This window comes from Kogia breviceps, chromosome 5 (genome assembly GCF_026419965.1).
Source record: "Kogia breviceps isolate mKogBre1 chromosome 5, mKogBre1 haplotype 1, whole genome shotgun sequence".
Classification (NCBI taxonomy): domain Eukaryota; kingdom Metazoa; phylum Chordata; class Mammalia; order Artiodactyla; family Physeteridae; genus Kogia; species Kogia breviceps.
In genome coordinates, this window is record NC_081314.1 from 146,497,650 (window position 1) to 146,519,862 (window position 22,213).

The 22,213-nt window shown below is 49.5% G+C and overlaps 2 protein-coding genes across 8 annotated transcripts in view; one reads left to right on the forward strand and one right to left on the reverse strand.

Annotated features, from left to right (window-relative positions):
- Positions 1-13,179, reverse strand: RSPH1 (radial spoke head component 1). Of its 4 annotated transcripts, none has more exons than XR_010840874.1 (9): positions 11,840-13,068; positions 10,405-10,518; positions 10,197-10,302; positions 8,043-8,133; positions 7,450-7,557; positions 4,303-4,374; positions 1,936-2,098; positions 1,019-1,162; positions 1-212 (listed from the first exon to the last, which is right to left on the reverse strand). XR_010840874.1 is itself a non-coding variant. In XM_059064007.2 (9 exons), exons 1-8 carry the CDS (start codon positions 13,058-13,060, stop codon positions 1,026-1,028), a joined length of 873 nt encoding a protein of 290 aa, XP_058919990.1. In that variant the 5' UTR covers positions 13,061-13,179; the 3' UTR covers positions 1-212; positions 1,019-1,025. The 4 variants fall into 4 exon arrangements, 3 of the variants coding, with proteins under 3 accessions (XP_058919990.1, XP_066891280.1, XP_066891281.1); XM_059064007.2 differs by having other exon boundaries at positions 7,422-7,557; positions 13,007-13,179; XM_067035179.1 differs by having other exon boundaries at positions 7,422-7,557.
- SLC37A1 (solute carrier family 37 member 1) overlaps positions 12,830-22,213 on the forward strand; it is an 88,628-nt gene continuing 79,244 nt past the window's right edge. For 2 of the 4 annotated variants that reach the window (XM_067035176.1, XM_067035171.1), the window contains exons 1-2: positions 12,833-13,109; positions 20,713-20,776. The gene's annotated coding sequence lies outside the window, so the exon portion shown is untranslated. Of the gene's footprint in view, positions 13,110-20,712; positions 20,777-22,213 lie in introns of all 4 variants that reach the window. The other 2 variants (XM_067035175.1, XM_067035174.1) reach the window with 2 other exon arrangements.

The window sequence follows — 22,213 nt, forward strand, 5'->3', positions numbered from 1 at the left end:
TTTCATAAACAAAGGATAATGAAGCAATTTATTTGCAGTTGTGAAACATCTTAACAAACAACTAAGTAAGAAAGATTAGTGATAGATTAGTAGTAACTATCCTGGTAACAGAAGCATCTTTAAGACTCAATCTCCTATCATTCTGGCTTTTGCTTCATCTTAAACCAGCAGTTCTGGCTGTCTGACGTCCTCTTCTTCAAAACTAACGTTTCCTGGGAAGAAAAAGGAAATGTGAGTGTATTACCTTTTTTTCTATTTAAAAATGCATGATTTGCTAGCAGATCTTTTGCAATAGGTATTATAAATATTAAACATTCCTATTTATCAGGCAAAATCATGGAATGTTAAATTTTATCTTATACAGACTTTTATAGTTTTTCTTTTGGTACCAGTAATAAACTAAGCAAAAGGTTTACTCAGAGTAAATGCTAAGGCAAAGAACATCCACGTAAGTGAGAGTAAGGTCCAGCATTATCTTTTGCCTGCGCACATTCATAAGTGAATAAAACTGCTGGATTATAATTTATAAGTAACACTGTTGAAACTCTGATCTCTATGACAGCCGTACTCCACGCTGCCCACCCTCCTCCCACAACCCCGTAAGAGCATTTGTGTGTATTAATGCTGAAAAATTAAATGGTAAAAGGGTTTCAATTTTGAAGGTGTTTGCTGCATATTATTATACACGCATTATTATAAAACGTTCTAAAGGTGACAAACATGTAGTAAAATGAAGCCATGGGATCAATCAACTGGGACCTGCAGCCCGAGGCGTGCCGTATTGGTGAGATGCAGATTAACAAGGACCCAGTTAGACAGAACATGCATCGCGCGGCTGTCCCTACCAGGACACCTGAGAAGGAGCGACATTCCCAGGGCGGGTCCTCTGAGGCGTCCCATCCCTCAGGCGTGGCCCAAGGACGGCCTCGGGCAAAGGCAGAGAAATCCCTGCACCCACCCCGGTGTGCCTGGTGCCTCCTTCCCTCCCGCCTGCCTGGCCCCCAGAGCGCAGGCTCACCCAGCTCTCAGCTGTCGTAGCGGAATTCCTCTCCGTCCTCCCTGATGGCGTCTCCGTCCTCCTCTCCGGGCTGCACTGAATCTAATTCCCCCTCTGACACGTTGTCGGTCGGAGGCTGGACCTCCTCCGCCGGCTCTCCCCCGCCTGAGATGGAAGGAAGGGAAACGGGATCAGCAGGCGCCTTGCACACCCACCCTGCTGACGGCAGTGCCCGCTTCTCCATCAGGGGACACCCCCCCCCCCCAACTCAGAGTCACAGCTCCACCCAGGCCGGGCATCTGCTCCCTCATCCCCGTCAGAGTGACAGGTTCAGGGATGGGCGTCACTGGTCTGAAATGCTAATTCCCAAGGGCTTTTTATTTTCAGTGTGCAATATCTATCCCAAGGGTTTTGATGAGCATATGGAGAAAGAAGCTCTCTGAGCTCTCCGTTCCCTAGGGTTCTCGAGCGGATGGGGTGGCAATCTGATAAAGTCACTGAGCTTTGGTCGCCAAAGGGAACAGGGTGCTGGCAAGCAGAGCCAGTGCACGGGAGAGTGGAGATCCGAGCGCGGAGGCCTGATCCAGCCACGCCTGAGGCTCTCTCACCCCCACCGCTCCAGCTGTATGAACCAATGAATTAGTATCAGTATTCTTCCACTTAGGCCAATTGGAATTGGTCTTCGATCACTTGCAACAGAAGGGCTCCTGCCCAGTGTAACCTTCGACACTCCACAGCCCCCGAGGACTCCTCCGGAAGCCCCCTGTGAGGGTCGCAGAGAAAGGCTGTCCAGATCGCCTTTAGGAAGGACAAGTCACCCCAGCTGCCGTCGGAGCCTTGCCCAGGTCACACCCACAGCCAATCGCTGACCAAGGGGAGGGACTCAGCGCCTGCTTCCCGGGGAGCCCTACTCCACCTGTCCCCCAGGGCCTCCATACCCTCAGCTCCTGGGGCCTCCCCCTGGCCTGGTCCATCCACAGCGGGCTGCTCCTGGGGGAGGGTCGGGGTCCACAAGGCCAATTCTGTGATTTTGGTCACTTTCCATTTTGGAACGGCAGTTACCGGTGTCTCCACCTCCTCCTCTTCCTCTTCTCCTCTTTCCTAAGTTAAAAAATGTAACTTGACCAACATGCATGGGATATTTAAAGTGAGAGGAGATGGGACAGGTTTCGAATTGCCTTTGGGCATTTGTATAACAGGATTCAGTGATCAGAGTAATTGCCAACTCTCCATAGTATAATCCAAGGGATGAAAATGAATCTTGAAAGAATGAGGATGAGACACGAAAGTGAGGGCAACGCAGGTCCTGTACTCATTCCACTGACGGCACAAATGGCTTTCAGGCGTAATGCTTCCCAGTTAAGAAATGACCATGGGCTTCCCTGGTGGCGCAGTGGTTGAGAGTCCGCCTGCCGATGCAGGAGACGCGGGTTCGTGCCCCGGTCCGGGAGGATCCCACGTGCCGCGAAGCGGCTGGGCCCGTGAGCCGTGGCCGCTGAGCCTGAACGTCCGGAGCCTGTGCTCCGCAACGGGAGAGGCCACAGCAGCGAGAGGCCCACGTACCACAAAAAAAAAAAAAGAAATGACCAGGACTAAGTGCCCTTTGCAACCGCTCAGCCACATTTCAGCTCTAAGATTCTTTAAACATAACAAAACAAACATTGAAACTGAGCAGACCTTGTGGGGCTCCTGGACATGAAAGCCTTTCTGTGTCCCCCGTTTCTTGACCTTCCCTAAGTTCCAAAGGGCAGGTTCAAGCAGTTACTAATCAGGAAAGGGAGGGGGTGCAGAGATATGGCGGGGGGGGGGGGGGGGGGGGGGGGGGGCAAGAAACAGTGGTGCAGCCTTGAGGCAGGGTCCTCATTCTGCCTCAAGGGATACACAAAACAATGTCTCTGAGCTCTTCTGCAGAACTAAAACCCCCAAGAAATGGGAGATGTTAACTACTTGATGAAACGTTGTTCATTCCAGAGAGAAGGTCACAGTTTGATAACCTTGAGAAGCTCATCAGGAGACCCCCTGAGGCCAGATGAAAGGAGCGCAGGCCCTGCACACACCCTGATCCTTATCAGCAACCCCACCCTTGAACCATCGCTGTAAAACTCCTCACCAAATTCCACCAGGTTGGGACACGCTGTTTTGAGGGCATTAGCCCACTGTGTCCTTTGCCCGGCAAAGCAGTAAAGCTGTTCTTTTCTGCTTCACCCAAAACTCTGTCTCTGAGATTAGATTCAGCACAGATGTACAGAGGCCAAGTTTGGGTATCAACACCACTGTTAGAAAAGGCCTAAAAACACCCAGAGACATCCACGTAATGACATGGAAGGGCATGAACCCTGAAGCTCTAGTCTCAAGGATTATGGAGAGAAAAATAAAATGCAGTGAAAGTAGACAAAGTTTATCAGTTCCAAATGTGGAATAATTTATAATAATGAATAATTCTGACAAAGGTTAACAGCCAACACGTGTCAATCTTACCAAGCATATTGGTCTACTTCTCAGTTTTGTAACTATCACAAAAGTCCAAAGATTGAACATCAATCTATAAATATGGAAAACCCCACCGTCGCAAAGATGGTAATACCTGTGACAAAGAGTGACAGACCCCTGCCTATTACTTCCATTGAGTCACTCAGAAATACGCTGCTCTCCTCTGTGTCCAAATGTCTGAGTTTCTCCAGGACAGTGATGCTCAAACTTGAACTGCACCAGAATCCCCTGGAGGGATTGTTGAAGTCCAGATCACTGACCCCAGCCTGAGTTTCTGATTCAGGAAGAATGCGGTGGGGCCCAAAACTCTGCATTTCAAACAGAGTCCCAGGTAGGGCCAAAGCTGCACTCTGGACTGCGCTTTGAAAACCGCCCCTAGGGGTGTCTGCTCTCTCATTGGCTCCTGTGTGATCACATGATCTCCTGCCCCCCCCCACACCCATCAGGCACTCACTCCTCCAGCTGCTGTGGGTGTTGGCAGCTGGTTGCTCATAACAGAGTTCCTCCCAGGAACTGCCCTCCATCAAAGGAGGCCACATCGTCCAGGTTTCATGTCCCTGTCCACAGGCAGCCCATAGCCAGTGACTGGTCCACATGCGGGTCAAAGGTCCTGGCCTCCACTCAGGACACTTTGAAGGGTCATCCCATTTCAGAGCTCCCATGGGGTCCCGTCAGAACCCAGTTTCCCCTTCTGCCCAGCCCCCTTTCCTATACTCCCTTAGGGCAATTGGTCCCGACACAGATCTGTAGGATCAGTATCACTGAGCAGCTCATTTGCCTATGAACGTAAGAGTGATATAGACTCTGCAACCTACCACGTCTGTTAAGCAATATTCCCCGTGCTGTTCACAGCCAATATCAAACACGTACTTTCCAGGGCCAACGGGCTACGAGCAAAGAGAAACCAAGAAATACTTCACTCTTGAGCGTCAACACCCAGTAGAAAGTACCAAACGCTTTATAAATGTGACTTTCATAAAACCTACCCCAAATCATGGAACTGGGGAAAATTCAGTATGGATTGAAGATGCTTTTGTGAGCTAATGGCTAATGGAATGCAAAGTATAGGGTCCCCTTTTGTTTGTTTTTTTTTAAAAAAACTTTAACTACATTTTATCTCTTTATAAAAGTAATGTATTTATGACAAAAATTTCACTTAGTTGACCCTCACAGTCAAACTAGCTAAAAATAGTACTACTGATATTTTTTAAATTTTTATCTAAATATAGTTGATTTACAATACTGTGTTAGAACTACTAATATTTTGATGTAGTCTCTGTAACCTTATTTCTAATACAGAGATTTTTTTTAAAAAAATAAAAATCTGACCGTAACTACACGTGCTGACTCTTATTCTATTTTTACTTAGAAATAGGGCATGAATGACCTCCCATATCACAGATATTCTTCCATAACATCAGTTGTCAACCTGGTATGTTATTTCATCAAAGAATTATAATCTGTTTTACTCACTTACTATTGTTGATATTTGGTATGCTGATACTTTGACAAAAAATGCTATGGTAAACATATACTGAGTTAAATCTTTAGGTCCACCCTTGACATTTTCGTCGGGGTAAATTTTCAGAAGTTGAATCTCTGGACAAAAGCATGTGTTTTATATATATATATATGTATATATGTATATGTATATATATTAACCAGAATAAGGCTCTAACAATTTTCTTTCCCACAACAGCACTTAAGAGCCTCTCGCCCGCAAACCCTTATATTTTCTGGGCTTAACATTTGTTATACTTTTACATTTTTTATATATATGTAAAAAACAGGACCTCATCATTTTAAGTTACACCTTTTAAGTTATTAGTAAGGCTGAACTTTTTTTCAACATTTTGAAATTTAAATCACGTTGATTAAGTGCTTTACAAATTCAATGTTACAAATACCCCAACCCCATTTGTCAGATATCTTTTAAATTTTCTTTATGGTGTTCTCTAATCTATATTGGATTATTTTTATCAAGTGAAATCTCTTGGTTTTTCCTTTCTATTTCTGTATAGAAAGTCCTCTTCCTCATTCCAAAGGTCATAAATGCTTCTTCTTCTATCTGTGACTTTCTTGTTTGCATTTAAATCGTTATTTCTTCTGGTAAGTATCTTCATCTACATGCTGGAGGACAAACTTTGGTTTTATATTTTCTCCCAAACGGTCATCAAGCTGTCCCAGCACCATTTCTTGACTTCTCCCCACCATTCCTTTTAACTGGAAATGACATCCTTTCAAGTGCTAAATTATTTTATATACTTCGATCTGTCTGTGGACTCTCTAACCTGCTTCACTGATCTATATTTCTCTACCCTAATATCACACTGCTTTCATTATTGAAGCTTTATAGTGTGTTTTCATAACTTGTCAGCAAGGATGTGAACAGGTAATTGTCTGAAGGAAGAAAGTCAAAGCAGCAATAAAAGTGTGTAAAGGTGCTGGGCCTCACCAGGAATCAGGGAATTGCACATTAAAACTATGAGATAACATTTTTTACCCATCAGATTTGAAAAGAAAATGTTAAAGACGAAAAGTAGCCAATGTTGATGGAAGAAGTGATGAAGAGACTCCCATATCCTGCTGACCAGAGTATAAACTGGCTTAGCTTTTCAGGACAATTAGAGTATCCATCATCATTTGAAATATCAATACCTGTAGATTTCGCAATGCCAGTAACTCACCTACATAAAAACTTCTGAATGCACAAAAAGATAGCTTTTCCTTGGGGTATATTTTTGTGTCCTGATATAGTGTGCTTCTATTCATGTAATTAAAATCCCCATGCTGTAATTCTGTATAAGCTGTACGTATATAAGTCTGTGCCTTCGCGATGCTTGAGGTGGCCAGGAAGGATCCAGAGTCTGGGCATTTCACAGTTGGAACGCTCTGGCACAACTTTAAAGTCTTTTTCTAACTCACAGAACAAAGCCCCACTTCCGCTCTTATTCCTCAGATGAGTCTAGGTTCGCAACATTCATTGGTTCCTCCCAATTAACTTGTATCAAATTCTCTTTCTTCCACCCACCTCCGTGGGCCGAAAAATATCTCATGAGATTTTGCTGGGAGTGACGTATTCCACGTACAGATCTGAGGAGAACGTGCCTGCACTTACAAAGACTAAGAGTAGAGTCTGCAATTAGGGCGTGAATTACATGGAAATGAAAACTGAGTTTTAAGGGTCTGAGGCTACTTTATTAAATCAGTTAAATGTTCCTCTGTCAAACTCCTAACACCTTTCATTTGCTCAGCAAACTCTTCGGGGAAAGTTTCTACTCAACCCCTGATCAAGGCTACATGGCAAATGCAGGTTGGTAGGTAGGTTCCAAATTTTTCAGGGTTTCTCTGCATCCCATCAGGGCTCAGGCAAGAAGGACAAATAAGGCCACAGAGTCCTCCAAACAGAAATGACCCATCACGGGTACTGCACACTGGAAACCTTCAGACCCAAGGCCTCCAATCCCAGCACCACCGGGAGCAAGTGAGTGGGCGTGGGGCTCCAGGGAGGACCTGGTGGGTCTTCCTCCCTGCGGCTCCGGCTGCGGGCCTCCCGGGGGAAAGAAAGTCAAAACACCCACAGGCTCAACTGCGGGAAATGCTCAGTCGTTCCAGACAGATACGTATTTCATATCCGATTTACTTTTGAGACCAAGGTCAAGATGCCCCCGGTGCTATAATGATGCCCGCTGCTGGGAGAGAGCACGGATGTTACTGAGACGCAGAGAAACTGGCTGAGCTGCCCCCGCCCCCGCCCTGCCCTCTGTGGGTATCAGTCAGGCTCGGAGCTCAGCACGGCTGCCCTGTTTCCCTATCTGGACGGGGTGGGAGGATTTGCCTGGGTTTGTCCTATTTTCTGCTCACACAGTTACACAGGCTCGGGGAGGAGGCTGTTGCTTATTTCATTGGCAAACATCGCTGCCCGCTGACTTACATTTTTGTTCAAGAACTTGCCCTGGTACCTGTGGTTCAGGTGAATGAGCTCGGCCGTGCCCTTCTGCTGGCCGTTCACCCAGGCACCCACGTACTTGCTGCCCGTCTCCGCGTAGAAGTAGGTGCCTTGCCCGTGCCTGGTGAAGATGAGGGGCGCGACGCCCTTGGTTTCGTTGCAGTGAAAACCCTTCCAGGTTTCTGAGACACACATTTAAATCAAGGGGGGCCTAGGCTGGGGCGGGCTCACAAGTGGCGTCTATAGCTTATCTGGGCCCAGTCGAAGCACACGTCCTGCTCGTGCCAAGCTGAGAGCAGGCACCCCTGCTGGACAGCCGCGGCCTCCTGCCTGTCAGCTGGTGGGCTCGGGGCAAAGGCAGGGCTCCCGGGAGCTGCAACTCAGCCCCAGCAGGTTCTCCTGTGCCCTCCGTGGCCTGGGGCCCTTGGGTGGGTTCCCGGGAAGCTGCACCTGTGCAGCAGTACATTTTGCTCCCACGCCGGCCATAAAGCCGTGAACCGCGGGGCAGAGCCAGCCAGTGGGCTCTCCGGCCACGATTCTGTTGCTCAGTCACCGTCCTGTGCTCATGACGTGAACCCATCTGAAGGCCCAGGGAGAGAAGCGAACCTTTGGTGAGCAAACCACTCGCCGGTGTAGCTGTCGCCGTTGACGTAGCAGTACACGCCGTGGCCGTGCCTCAGGTCGTCTGCCCACTCCCCTGGAAGGGCCACACAAAAGCAGGGGTCAGGAGGAGGCAGCTCCGCCCTTCACCGCCGCCCCTGCCCACTCTGACCCCCTCCGTCCCTGCCTCTCGGCCGGACCGATGGACACGCAGAGGGGAGCCGGCGAAGGGAGGCTGAGCCGGGCCCCCGGGGGCCGGGCTGGCAGCTGTACGTACCGGGCCACCGTCGCCTGCACGTGCTAACAGCAGCTTTCCCACTCGGCCGGCGGCACAGCAGGCCTTCAGGCCCGGGTTTGCTGCCCTGCGGACAGCGGCCCCAGCTCCACACTCCTGCTGCCCTACGTGCGTTCAGGGATCCAGCAGCAACCTGGAGCCTCGGCGGTCTAGTCTCGGCCACCTGCCGGCATTTCAACCTGTTTCCCAGCTCGTACCTGCTCCAGCGCCTGGAGCCGCCCCACCTGCACACGTGCGCTGAGCATCCCGCCCCAGCGAGCCGCTCTGCGCCCCTTTCGGCCAAAGCAGTGGCGAAGGAGTCCCACGTTAACCTGGGCTTTGGGCTGGAAGGCTCTTGACTGACGGAGCTACAATGAGTACTTAGCCTCCAAGCTCAGAGAAGAAATCCCCGGGGAAGTGACCGCGCCCTGCACCCATTAAGGCGCAAAACCGTAAGGAGACACGACAACTTCCAACTGCCTCCAAAGAAGTTCTATACGTTAGCTACCTTCACAGCAAATATTCCTTCAATCCCCTATTCTGAGCGCGCCTATATGTGTCTCCACGTAGGCGTATATCTTATCATACGTAACATATATAATATATATAAATATATATGTTGTTCAAATTAGATTAACATCTATGCTGAAATCAAAATGACAATAAATAATGTTCAAAATGACAATAGGTTCATCAGAATCTGGAAAGAATCAACGCCTAAGCTAGATTGTGTCAAGTTGATTTCAAAAGCAGGTGGGGTCCTCCGTCTGGAGCCAGGCTCCTAAGATTTTATGAAACAAAACCACGGAGAGAAAGTCCATCTCTCGTAGGAACAGCAGCGACCCTGCCCCACCCCGGTGTCGGATTCCAGCGGAAGCCTGGGGACGTCTGGGCTCTGGTTTTACGTGGCCGCCAGCCCGGCAGCTGCAGCCCACACCCTCAGAGGGTGGAACCCGTGCCAAGAAGCGCCGCCGTCACACAAGCTACGTCGTCGCCCGCCGACATTTACTGAACGCGAACGACCCATCAGGCCCGGTTCTGAGCACATCACGGGTGCTCACTCGTGGGATCCTTGCGCTGCAGGGGACAAGCGGCTGAGGCAGGGAGGGACGGGGCCCCCGAACCAGGTCACACCTACTGGCACACCAGTGCCAGGGTTGGGCTCACAGACCTTTCTGGAAATCTGATGAAAACGAGCTAACCTCTTCCCAGGAAAGCAGCCCAGGACATAACCTCGGCCCACCGTTTGCAAGGCCCACAACCCGCGCCCGCTCGTCTCTCTCCCTGGGCTAGGAACGGCCTTCACCGGTCTTTGGGGTGACACGTCACACTGTCGTCGCAGCCGGTGACGATGGTGGGTGGGGCGGCAGGCACGTAACGCGGGCACGTAACGCAGGCACGTAACGCACCGCGGCAGAGGCGAGAACGCCCGTGTAACGAGGCAGGACGCCTCCCCGGTCAGAAGCCTTCGGTGAAGGAACGAACCCCCATCTAAACCGACAGTGCGTTCATCAGAAGAGGGGCTGGTCAGAAACGGAAGAGAGCAAGAACAGCTCCAGGGAGAAGAGTCCCACTGAGCGCCCGCTGGCCTGGGGGCCCAACCCGCCCCCCGAGCTCCGCGCTCGCCCAGCAGCCTCTCTCAGCACACGGGCCCCCGGGAGGCACCGTGCAGGTCACAGGGACGGTCACATGGCCCCCCGTGGATCACTTCACTAATTACAAGGCTTTCTGGCTTCTGCATCAAGCCCTGTGAACACGGGGACATAGCTCGTATTTGCCGCGCGACTGGGGAACTTGAAGCCTTCACGTGTGTCTCGGCAGCCACAGAGAAGCTCCATCCCCAAGTCCCCCGCAGCACGGAAGTCTGCTTTGTGGCCATATTTTACCTTCATATCTTGATCCGTCTGGATAGATAAAAGTGCCTTGACCGTGTTTTTTATTTTTAGCGTATTCTCCAATGTACCGCGCACCGCTTTTAAATTTGTAGGTCCCCTGAAACACATTGATTATATAATGCCTATCAATCCTGCATTTAATAATTGCTAACATAGTATTAGACTGGGTGAGCCACCCACTCAAGCCACCGATTCTGACCTGGCCGTGTCTTTTACCATATTCGTATTTCCCTTCATACGTGTCCCCATTGGGCAGTCTCGCTTTCCCGTGTCCGTGCCGCTCACCGGCCCCGTTCCGCTCCCCTTCGTATTCCTGGACCGAAGAAAACAAGACGATCACAGTTACCGCTTACTAAGCACTAACCAGGGACCTCCCTGGTGGTCCAGGGGGTAAGACTCTGCGCTCCCAAAGCAGGGGACCCGGCTCTGAACCCTGCTTGGGGAACTAGATCCTGCATGCTGCAGCTAAAGATCCCGCACGCTGCCAGGAAGATCCCACGTGCCAAAACGAAGACCCAGCGCAGCCAAAGTAAATTTTTTTTAAATGAGTAAAATAAATAAAAGCACTAACTGTGTGTCAGGCATTTTATAAATAGTATTCCATTGCATCCTCCCTATCCTTGACCTTGTCTTACAGGTGAGGTAGGTACCAGAGCTGGGTGACATGGAGCGTCAACCCAAGGTCACGCAGCGGGTACCTGTGTCCGTGGTGGGACTCTCTCCCTCCAAGTTATTACGATAAAATCCTTTACACTGTAAACAAAACTGACCATTTTGAGGAAAATGCGACGCGCTCCAAGTTGTGTTCTTTATAGGAACACGTGTGAAGTAGCATTTGCGGGTGGAACATGTCCTAAACCCACCTTCCTCCAATAATACAGAACTTAAAATGCAAATCATCCCTGGCATGTGTGTGTAGCCTGAAGACAGCTTTGACCTTCAAGGACGCTCTGATGGTGGGAGAGGGGCAAGGAGGGCTGATGAATAAACGGGGCTCAGTTGTCAACTTAAGTCTCCTAACTCAGTTTAGTTTACCTTATTTTTAAACTCCTTATCAAGAGACTTAAGGTTGAAACACCCATAGCTAAGATCGATAATTAATCTATCTTAAAAGTAAATCAATAAAACACACAATACAAGCTTGTCGCTTCCCTATTTTCTCAATCCTTCATAAAATAAACGTTTCTCAAGCACCCAACACGTGAGCATAGAGTGCAAATAATGAACAATGAAATGGCGAGGGCATAGAGCAATGATTTGACATGGCGTTGGATCTGGATAGACATTACACACAAGCTCAGACACATTAAGTCAAGGGCTTCAGAAACAAACATTTTTGCAGTTCTTGTGCTTTTCTAGCACTGTTTGGCTCAGAAATTCATGCTCAGATTATAAGGCAGAATTTTATAACCTTACAAACTTGTTTCAGGGTTAGTCTAAGTCAAGATGTACAAAGGGCTCCTCCTCCTGCCCCAAAGACCTCTCAATACACCCAATACTGAGACTCTGGGGTGCCTGAAGAGGAAAGAGAACGCTTGAAAATGACCCCAACTGTGAATCGAACCTGAAAAGTACGGGCACTAAAAAGTTACAGATCAGTAGGGCCATTTGAGGGGACGAACTAGAAAGCTTACTGGGAAGGTGATGTCGTTTGGGTTCCCCAGAAGCAGACCTTGGGGAGAGATTTTTTTTTTTAAGAGCTCCCAGGAGAAACCAGCAAAGGGGGTGCGAACACAGACGTGAAAGAGGCGGCTGCCAAGCATGGGTGATGTCGGGTGATGTCCCAGACTCAGCCTCATCGCACAGGGGGTTCTGGAGTGTAGATCACTGCAGTTTGTCCTGTCTTTTAGCACGAGCTGCTGGCTGACCCGGGATGCGTACATCTCAGGCACCTCCACCGCTCCCTACTGGCCAGGTGGCTCCAGTACACAGAGGTGCTTGTCTTGAGCAACGAGTCGGGCAGAAGCTGGAAGATGGGTGTGCAGGGCTAGTAAAAAGGTCTGAGCGAGCACATCTATCTCAGCAGGGGTGCTAGGTTTTTCAGGTAATTCTGAAACTATTTCAACTCTGTACCCCGCACACACACAGCGGATGAGGTTCCCAACCTGCCAGCCAGGCAATTGTCACCCTCTGGCTTCGGGCAGTACAGATAGGCCCACGTGAAGCCCAGCTCGCGTCACGGAATGTGCATCCCTTAGCTCCTCTCTGCGGTCTAAACCAGGAAGTATCTCCAACGACCCGGGTCATTTCCAGCAAGAGTGAAGAAAGCACATGTGATTACAGGCCTGTATAGTAATACTTCAGGAAGCCTTCGCTGAGCCTGGGACCTCCTTAGCATTTCTTGAAGGCTGCCAGGAAGCAGCTTTCCTTCATCTTCCTTTAATCCTGAGGAGCCAGGCTCCATTACAGAAATAGTTTCAGAATAATATACAAAAATACATTCAAGAAGAGTATGGTAGCTTGGGATGACCCAGCCATCCAAGGAAACTGCCTCGATGGAGGGTAACAGCAGGGAGGAGGACGCTTCCAAGGCCTTGGATTTGGAAATCTTTGCCTTTAAAGTCAGGAGGAATTGGTGGAGGGGGGGAGCGAGAAGGGATTCGGCAGGCGGACGTCATAACGTTTCACCTTTCACAGCCATCTTGCAGGACGCAGCGCCCGCTGTGGCCTGCGTGGTCCTTGCTCTTGGCTGGGCCTCCCAGTGGGACTGTGGCTGGCCTCCAGGCCACCCCACTCTCCGAAACCGGCTTCCAAGGGTCCGCGCACCCCTGGGACCCCCCGCCCTTACCCGGAGATCTCACCCCAAGATCATTCTCTCCCTCCTCCTCCAACTCTTCCGAGCCCAGGTCCGACATGACCCCGCCCCAGTCTGGATCCCGGCTGCCGCCTGAGCCTTTCTAGTCGGTAGGTATCAGCTGCCTGCACCGCGTCCGCCGTCGCCATGGAGACGCGGCCAGGCCCGCCTCCCTCCCAACTGGGGCGTAGAAGCCGGAAGGTGGGGGTAGGAGTCACTGTTAACCCTCGCATGCTGTCATAGCAACGGGATGCATCCACCAATCGCCGCTTGGGACGGGAGGGAGGCGGGGCCTGGGGCGGGAAGGCGTGGGGAGAAGCCAATGGCAGCCGTCGGGGGCTGTCATAGCAACGAGAAGGGGAGCCTCGGCCACTCGTCGCGCAAGAGGAGGGAGGGGGCGGGGCCTGAGGCATACCGGGTACCCATGTGCTCGCTAACCTGGACACCACGTGGCTGGCCCCCTCTAACCAGCTGCTGGGTGATGCTGCAACGAGGAGGGGTGCAATAAGCGCGTCGGGCCAGTTCTCTTGAGGCCTTCACCCCTGCCTAGGGCTGAGCACTGCCCCTTCCCAGCCCCGGCCACTGGTTCCTCGGGTCCCTCGGCAGACCCTCCTCACCTTTCTGAGCTCTTCTGATCCTTCGGTGTTGGCGGTCCACAGAGATGTGTTCTTCAAGATCTTCTCTCGTGTTAGTAAACATCTCCTCCTGACTCAAGGAGTCAGCTCCGACCTATTAGCAGATGCAATCTACCCTGATGCCCATCAGGGTTTGACGTCTCTCCTCCACCCTGGGTGTGAGTCCAGCCCCCTGGGGTTCCCACATGGAGCTCGCTCCCTCACACACGCCTAGACAGTCACCCACGCGCGCGCGCGCACACATATACCTGCACATTCACACTCACTCCCATTCGTTAATGGGCCCCTCCTCCTAGCTTCCCTCCGGTCACCTGACCCTCGGCCTGCCCAGGGCCCCTCATGATCTCCTTCCCAACTTGTCTGTCACCAGCCCTGATCCCAGCGTGTGAGCTCTAGCAATGGCCTCTAATTCAGCCCCTCTATCTCCAGCCTTTGGTACTCTTCGCCACCTCACGTTCCTCCTCTACTCCGAAGCCCAAATGCAGACCAGCCTTACCCACTGGCATTCAGCCCCTCCATGTTCAAGCCCTAAGTCATCCTCTCAGCCTCACGGCGCACCATCCCCTTCCTATACTGGTTTAGATGCTTCAGACAAAAGAAAACCACAGGCACTTGCCCCAGTACATCCTTCACTTCCCCATTTCTATGCCTTTGCCTGTGCCAGACTCTCTCCCTGGGGAGTCTTGCTTCACCCAGCCTTGCCTATCGAAAGTCATAGCCACTCATCAAAGACTGGATAAGAGACCACTTCCAGAAAAAGCTCCAAATTCACGGTAAGGGTGCCCTCGTGGAGGAAGAGGGGAATGGGGCTTAGAGAAAGAGGAAAGGACTTCAGCTCTCTGTATCATCTATCTGGCTATCATCCATCCATCTACCTATAAATTTTAAAGGTCTGAGTGTGACAACATGCAAAATTTAATTTTAAGTAGTGAGTTTTTATTAGTATATATTAACCATATTTCTTTGCATTTTTAATTTTTTGCTCTAAATGTTGGACAACTCCCTCCTGCAGTTTCTAGTGATCCTTCAAGTCACTGTCTCTCTGTTAATTCCCATCGTACCTTTAACCATCTTCATCAAATACACAAGACAAGTTCTGTCTCATGTGACCGACATCCGGGTGGTTGTCTAATTTCTGGGTATCAGGAGCCATGCCGCCCTCATCTTCATTTCCCCCTCAGCACCTCATGTTTTGCACACAGTGGATGCTCCAACCAAGCCAAGGCAATCCAGTCCATCTGGGCCTTTAGATCCCCTGGTGAGATGGAAATATGTTCTTCCTTTATCACTCTTACTTAAAAGAATCTCTATTTTGTGTGTGGAAATAAACAAAGACCACCCAATGAGAACAAGCAAAGACTATTTCTTCGTGGCTTGCTATAGCAAGGGATTCAGCCACCATCACTTGCATTTTGGCAGAGACTCTAAGGCAGGCAGAGGGGTGGGAAAGCTTTCTAGCGGGAAAAAGGAAAGGGGTTGGTGCCCTGGTTGCAGGCTGTGGGTGTGGGAAAGCTGCCAGAGGGCTCGCGAGAACCAAGACATCCCATGTGTTTGGTTATGGTAAAAACTCAGCTTTCTCTGGTTGGTCCTAAAGGGGAAAGGGGGGCAAAAATTAGGGTGCCTCTCAGTTATAATCGAGTCCTGGCCGTTTGGAGCCAATTGTTAAAGGGGTTATTATTTGTTCCTGGACCAGTTAGTAGAGCTAGCAACTGACTTCCTGCCAGTCTGGCCTACAGTAGGCTGGCTTCTTGCGATGGTTACTGTAGATAGTGGGTTTGTTTCCTGGGCTTGTTGCTGCAACTTGTGGGTCAGAGTTCTATCTCTGTATATGGTTTGGCCATCGTACATTTGTATATCCAATTTTAATGTGTTTTTGCAAATTATACAAATAACTGTGTTTCATCTTAAATCTAAATATTGCATATGGTGCTCTTAGTTGCTTTTGAGATTTAATACCTTCAACAATAATAATAACCCCAACCTTTTATTAATTTAAATCTAATATTTAAGTATTTTTAAAAATTGATCTAAATGGAGGGAAAACAGGTCTTAAAGTCAGCATCATTTAGTGGAAATATTACTCACCTAGAGCCAGAATGCCTAACTTCACATTCTGGGTTCCCATGGCCTATTAGCTTTGGTGGCCTCAGGCAACTCACCTGCCCTGAGCCTCAGTTTCCCATTTTGTAAACTGAGGGGAATAAACCCTTCCAAACTCAAAGAGCTGCCCTGGGGATCAAAAATTGTATTTTATTAATGTATTGTTATTTATTATGATAGCTATATAATGCCATCAATGAAGATCTAACAAAGAAATCACATATCATTAATAGAAAGTTCTCCTCACACCCACCCACCCCCCTCCCAGGTGTGTTGTGTGATGTTGCTGGGGGATGGGGAGATGGGGGAGGGTAGGAGTGCCTGAGTAAACACAAAGGCCAAACCCATGAGGTGAATAGCTGAACAATCTACAGATCTTCCAGAACACACATCGCATGCCAACCTTTCCCTCTGAAACAACAGCATGATGGAAGGTTGCAATCTTGGTTTTTTGTTTTTTGCGGTACGCGGGCCTCTCACTGCTGCGGCCTCTCCCATTGCGGAGCACAGGCTCCGGACGCGCAGGCTCAGCGGCCATGACTCACGCGCCCAGCCGCTCTGCGGCACGTGGGATCCTCCCGGACCGGGGCACGAACCCGCGTCCCCCGCATCGGCAGGCGGACTCTCATCCACTGCGCCACCGGGGAAGCCAATCTTAGCCACATCTCAGGCCCAAATCCATCACTTACTGAACAAAGAAACAATGTACAAGCAAATTAACACACAAGACCCTACAATTATATTGTTTGTTAGTTGCAAAGATAAAAACATTGTAAACACCCCAAATTAACAGTTTTTCTTGTGGGAAAAAGTGGGGACTTTAGAAGGACAGATGGCTATGATTTTCTTCTTTATACTTATCAGTTGCCACATTTACTACAATGGGGTATGTCTTTTTATAATAATACCTCAAAATATTTTAAATATTAGAGATCTGGAATGGTAATACAATCAAGAATATGCAACCAGATGTTAGCTTTTTTGCATATAAAAATAAATGTCCGAAATTCAACTTTCAAATTTTCTCTAGAGATGCCAGTAATGTTTGCTAAGTTCTGACTCTGTGCTGGCGGTGTTTGAAGAGTTTTATATATGAATTATCTTAACAACTCCTCGCTGTCATTTCTCCATTGTACAGCTAAGGAAAGGGAGCCACAGAGAGGTAAAGACATTGCTCAAAATCACACAGCCAGGGCTTCCCTGGTGGCGCAGTGGTTGAGAGTCCGCCTGCCGATGCGGGGGACACGGGTTCGTGTCCCGGTCTGGGAGGATCCCACGTGCCGCGGAGCGGCTGGGCCCGTGAGCCGTGGCCGCTGGGCCTGTGCGTCCGGAGCCTGTGCTCCGCGGCGGGAGAGGCCACAACAGTGAGAGGCCCGCGTACCACAAAAAAAAAAAAAAAAAAAAAAAAAAAAAAAAAAAAAAATCACACAGCCAGTGGGATTCAAACCATGCCATCTGCCTCAAGCTATTGCTGTCAATCACTACACCCTACTGCCCCCCAGATCTCTGATTTAAAGGAATAGCTATGCTTTTCTGGGAGTGACTTTAACCATCTACCAAGCGGAGAACCACTGGCTCAGAGAGCCTTCGATTAAAAGACTCAGAAAGTAGTTTAAGCACACCCTGCCCTGGATCACATCATAAGCAGCTGGGTGCCTAGCCATTGAATTATTAGATCCTAAAATTTACAACTGGATTTATGGCTTATACACATTAGTCAGAATCCCCCCCCCCCCCAAATCTTTCAGTCAATCTATAGTAATGTCACTACCCTGCAGGTTTAGCAATCGTCCAAATAAGGCAAGATCAGGTAAACATCAGGACCGGCCTCCCAGCCTCCCGCAGCAAAGAGCCCAGAAACTCCTTCCAGAAAGAGGCCGCTCCCCGCTCAGGGCAGGTAGAAAGCCCCACCTACCCGCTCCCTATGAGACCTGCGTAGTCCAGAAAGACCTCATTAGGCCAGCCTGATGCCGGGCAGCCCCAAACTCCCTGACCCTTAAGCCCCACGTGACACGCAAGTCCTTGGTGATCACAGAAGCAGCGATTTCAAAACCCGAAGGCCTGCGAGACTGTGGCATAGCTCACCCTCCTCCTTTCCCGGAGACAAAAAGGGGAGGCCTCTCTAGGAGGAGTCTCTTCACTGGAAAAAGGAGGAAATCCTACTTCTCAACCTTGACAGGGAGGCATTTGCCCTAATACCCCAGCCGGCCCTTCCCATCACCCCCCGGGAGGGGGTTCCCATCCCCTCCCCCTCCCCTCCCCCCTCCCCCTCCCCTCCCCCCTCCCCCTCCCCTCCCCCTCCCTCTCCCCCTCCCCTCCCCCTCCCTCTCCCCCTCCCCTCCCCCTCCCTCTCCCCCCACCGCAAGGAGCGTGCGCAGATGAGCCCTCCGTGGAGAAGGGAGGGGCGAGGCGGCAGGGCTTCAGGTGAGCCGAGGAAGTGAAGGACCGCGGTTCCTCCCAGCTCCATTGCCCCAGGCAGAAAGTATCTTCTTGCTTTTCTTAAATATAAATGAGACCCTCCTCTCTCTACTTCTCCCACCCCCGCCCAAAGAAGGAGTGAAGGAAACCCGATCCTTGGTTCTGCCCAGAGGGACTGGGGATAGTGGCTTCGGCTTCTACGGTGGGACCGCCCCGGGGGAGGAAGGTGACTTGGAGGCCTCCCGGGGGTCCGCTTCCCGTGTTCCACACCTTTCTGACCCACTTCCGAGCTGGGTCGGGGCTGCCTGGCAGTTGCCATGGCGACTGGCTGAGGCCCTGAGCCTGTCCCTTCTGGACCGGGGAGGACGAGGCAGAGGGGAGGCGGCAAAGTGCAAACAGGGTTGTTTCTGTGTTTGTTTACAGACTGCTCCGATAAAAAGCAGGGACTTTCAACAAAATGAATTCAGGCTCATCTTCAGTGTGGAAATGTGTGGTGGTTTATTAAAATACTTGTGTTCTTGAGAATTGAACTAGTGTGTATATATATATATATATGCACATTTATAAACATACACTTCTAGGTATATCCATAGGTAGATATAAAAACACAGGCCTTGTAACTTCTTTTTTAAAATGGAGTTTTTATGGCATTTAGTGGGTAGGAATCAGACCCAGGTTTGAAATCCTAGCTCTGCTTGCTTCTGAAGCCAATTTACCCATCTGTAAAACGGAGGTAATAGTTCACTGCCCTTTTAGGGCTGTTGTGAGGTCTAAATAAGATGTTCATAGTGAGCTTAGCACGGGCCTAGCACCCTGTAAAACACCTAGTAAATATTAGCTATTATTATTCATAATTGTATTATTGTTACTCAGCACTTAGTAAATGTTAGCTATTCTTGTTGATAATTACACTGTGGTTACTCACACAGTAACCAAGCGCGTTCTGTCATCCATGGGTCTTTGAGGCAGGTCTGACTTCAGGCCGTCTTGGTCATTTTCAATTGTGTCTTCCCGGAGAGGATCAAACTGCCAAAGATGTTTCAGCCAGGTAATCGTGACAATCAGAAGTTAGTCTGTGAAAAACAGATTATGTTTAATGCTTATATCCATTAGCACTGATACACGTGAGGGTGGGAAGAGACCGAAGTTTCTAGAAAGATACAGACGAGTAGATTCTCACGTAAAAGGAACTCTTTTAACTGTTTGAGGTTATGTCTCTTATAAAAGTGACAACTGACAAGGAGGAAATAAACAGCTACACACACACACACACACACACACACACACACACACCTACACACCTACGTGAGGTAGGCGGTTTCATGGAAGGATACTGAGAATGCTGTAGTCCAGAAAGGAAGTAAATTCTTTTCCATCCAGGTCGTGGAATTATTCAGTAATTTAGCAGCAGCAGTGGGCGGACAGGTTCATGCAGTCAGACGGGGTGGAGCCAGGAGACATCAGGAAGTTGGGCCGGCTGGCGTTCGGGTTGGGCAGCAACTTGAGGGCACAGACGGTGCTCACCTGTGCCCGCCTGTGCTCCCCTCACCCCCTCTCATAGCAGTGCCCGGCACACAGTAAGCCCTCAATCAAAGAAGCTTGTGATCGTGGTGTTAGGTAGCATTGTGTAACAGAGTTGTACTTCATGCAACACTTGGGAAAGAAAAAAAAAAGGTGAAGTATATCAATTTCTCATTCTTTTTTTCTTCTAGCTCATATCTTGTTTTTTTTAATTCTCCTTAAATCAGATTCCATTTTCCAGGGGCTCTCTCAGTATGTCAGTTAAATAACTATGGCTTAGTGAGTGCTGGGTCCCTGGTCATATACTAGGGGTTATGAGGAAATGAGGGAAGAAAAAGTACAGACCCATTTGGGGCAAGTTTGACATTAATCCATGCTATTGAAAAAATTACCAAAACTATGATATCTGATGGCTACATGTTAGTGCCTCAACCTAGAATGGATATCCTTTCCGACTAGTGGATAGGAAGCTTGCTTCTATGTTTGATATTACCTGTCACCTTGCTCTGGTCAGTGGTGGTGGGAGATCCCATGGTACTAGGGGCTGCACCTTCTAGGCCTAAGGATGGATCAGTCTCTCTGAGCAAGGAGCAGGAGGGGAGGCTGCAGGCTGAGTGACACATCCACTCTTCCCAGAATCAGGCTCACCCTACCCAACCTGCAGGAGGTCGTAAGGATCAAATAAGACGGTGGGAATGAGAATGTTCTGGAAGCCCCAGATGCTGGAGAAATGTAATGTGTTAAGTTTAACTCACATTTTTAATTCACTGATCGTACAATATTTGATGCATACAGAAGAATACATAGTCATATGCGTCAGTGATGTAGCAAAGTCACACACAAATACCTGGGAACCTACTTCCCCAGATAAAGAAATGAATGAAGAAATAAAGAGAATCACCATGGACATCTGAGTGCAGACATCTCTGTCCACATCTCAAATCCGACTCTGTAGAATTTGGTTATAGAGAATAAAGAGTTACGGGGCCGGTGGGAAGGAATCTTAAGACTAAATACCTACTACCACGTTGCCTTTTAGAACGGCCGGCCTGGGCCCGCTCTCTCCAGCAGAGTGACTGATTCCTGCTGCTTCCTGGTCTGCTGTAAGTCACTTCTCTTCTTTGCTAATTTGCTGGGCAAAACAGCTGTCTCCTGGTGCCTTGACTTTGTATTTCCTTGATTATTTGTGAAGATAAGCACTTCCCCTAAGGCTCATTCTCCATCTACATTAGCTGTCATTAACTATTTAGATCACGTGTCTCCAGGACACCTTCAGAGATCCGTGCATGTCATTCTCTCTTTCTGAAACGCAAGACCTACCTGGGTCTTGTTTCTCTACCTGGGGAATAGTTCTTCGACTTTAATACCTTACCCAGATGTCACCTCCTGGGGACGCCTTTCCCGACTGCTTCAGGCTCCTTCTGACCACCCCTCTGGCTGTGCCTCTCGCCCTCCTTGCAGAGTCGTGCCTTGTGTTTCGGGGTCAGCCTCCCCAAGGGCCCCAGGGCCTTGACCCCTGCAGTCTAGCACAGAGCCTAGGCTCGGATTATTAAAAATTACTAAACGCTCCTGGCAAATTGGGGAAATACGGTAAAGTATGAAGAAGAAAATAAAGATGACCCCTAACCCCACCTCCCAGAGAGAGATGCCACTGCTGGCACCTGGTCCGCGTCCTCCCGGTCTTTTTGAATGGGTATGTATAATGTTTGTACCTAATCGAAGTCGTTTTATTTATCACTTGCCATTATCACTTAGCATTATGGGGTGACATGTCCAAACTTCTTCGAAAGTGTTTAAAAGACTGAAAAGTATGTCACCTTAAGGATATACCAAAATTATCTTGACTCAGTCAAGATTTGATAAAAGAATGAATGGGAATGGTTAATACAAGTTTGAAGCATGTAGGGGGCGTTACTTAAGGAAATTGTACTCCATTGTGTTACTAAGAAAATCCCATTTCAGGTGTCTTTTCTGGGTACCTCATTCCCCCCTGCTCTGGGATGACCCCCCAAAGCCCTTTCTCGTTGTTTAAGTTAAAACCAGAAAATCTGTGACCTGTTAAGGATTTGGGGGGATTTTCAGGTTCTGCGGCTTGAGGCTCTCCGTGGTTTTGTACCAACTTGATACTGAGCTCCTGGCACCATCCTCGTCGTCTTTGTAACAGGGACAGCGTCTTACAGGTTGGAGGACTCGGTGCCCCGACGTTCGAGGAACAGGAGCTGAGGCACATGAGAGCCTTCCTGGCGTGACACACCTCGTAGCGCCAGCGTGGGCGCAGCCGTGGCCGCAGACAGGCCGGGGACCCTGCCGGCCACGTGCGGGGGGCGCGTGGCCGCTCGGGGCTGGGCTCCACTCTGACTCTCCCGGGCACAGAAGCAGCGCTCTGTCCTCCCGCCGAGGCTCCTGCTTTGCCGGCAGAAGGATGGCTGTGAAGTGATCCATAGGAACTTTGAAGGCGTATTTGGCTTTAAAACCTCTATTGACTTTATGTCCCATAACCAGACCTTAACCGGATTCATACTGAAGATGAGCAAGCGGCG

Bases quoted from the DNA above. Each gene is read 5' to 3' on its own strand.
- RSPH1 (XM_067035179.1), bottom strand. From the start codon at position 12,088: ATGTACGCATCCCGGGTCAGCCAGCAGCTCGTGCTAAAAGACAGGACA. The intron at 10,303-10,404 runs GTCAGAATCGGT...AATGTGTTTCAG, and splicing joins ATGGTAAAAGACACGGCCAG to GGGACCTACAAATTTAAAAG. The intron at 8,134-10,196 runs GTAAAATATGGC...TGGCCCTTCCAG, and splicing joins AGACGGATCAAGATATGAAG to GGGAGTGGGCAGACGACCTG.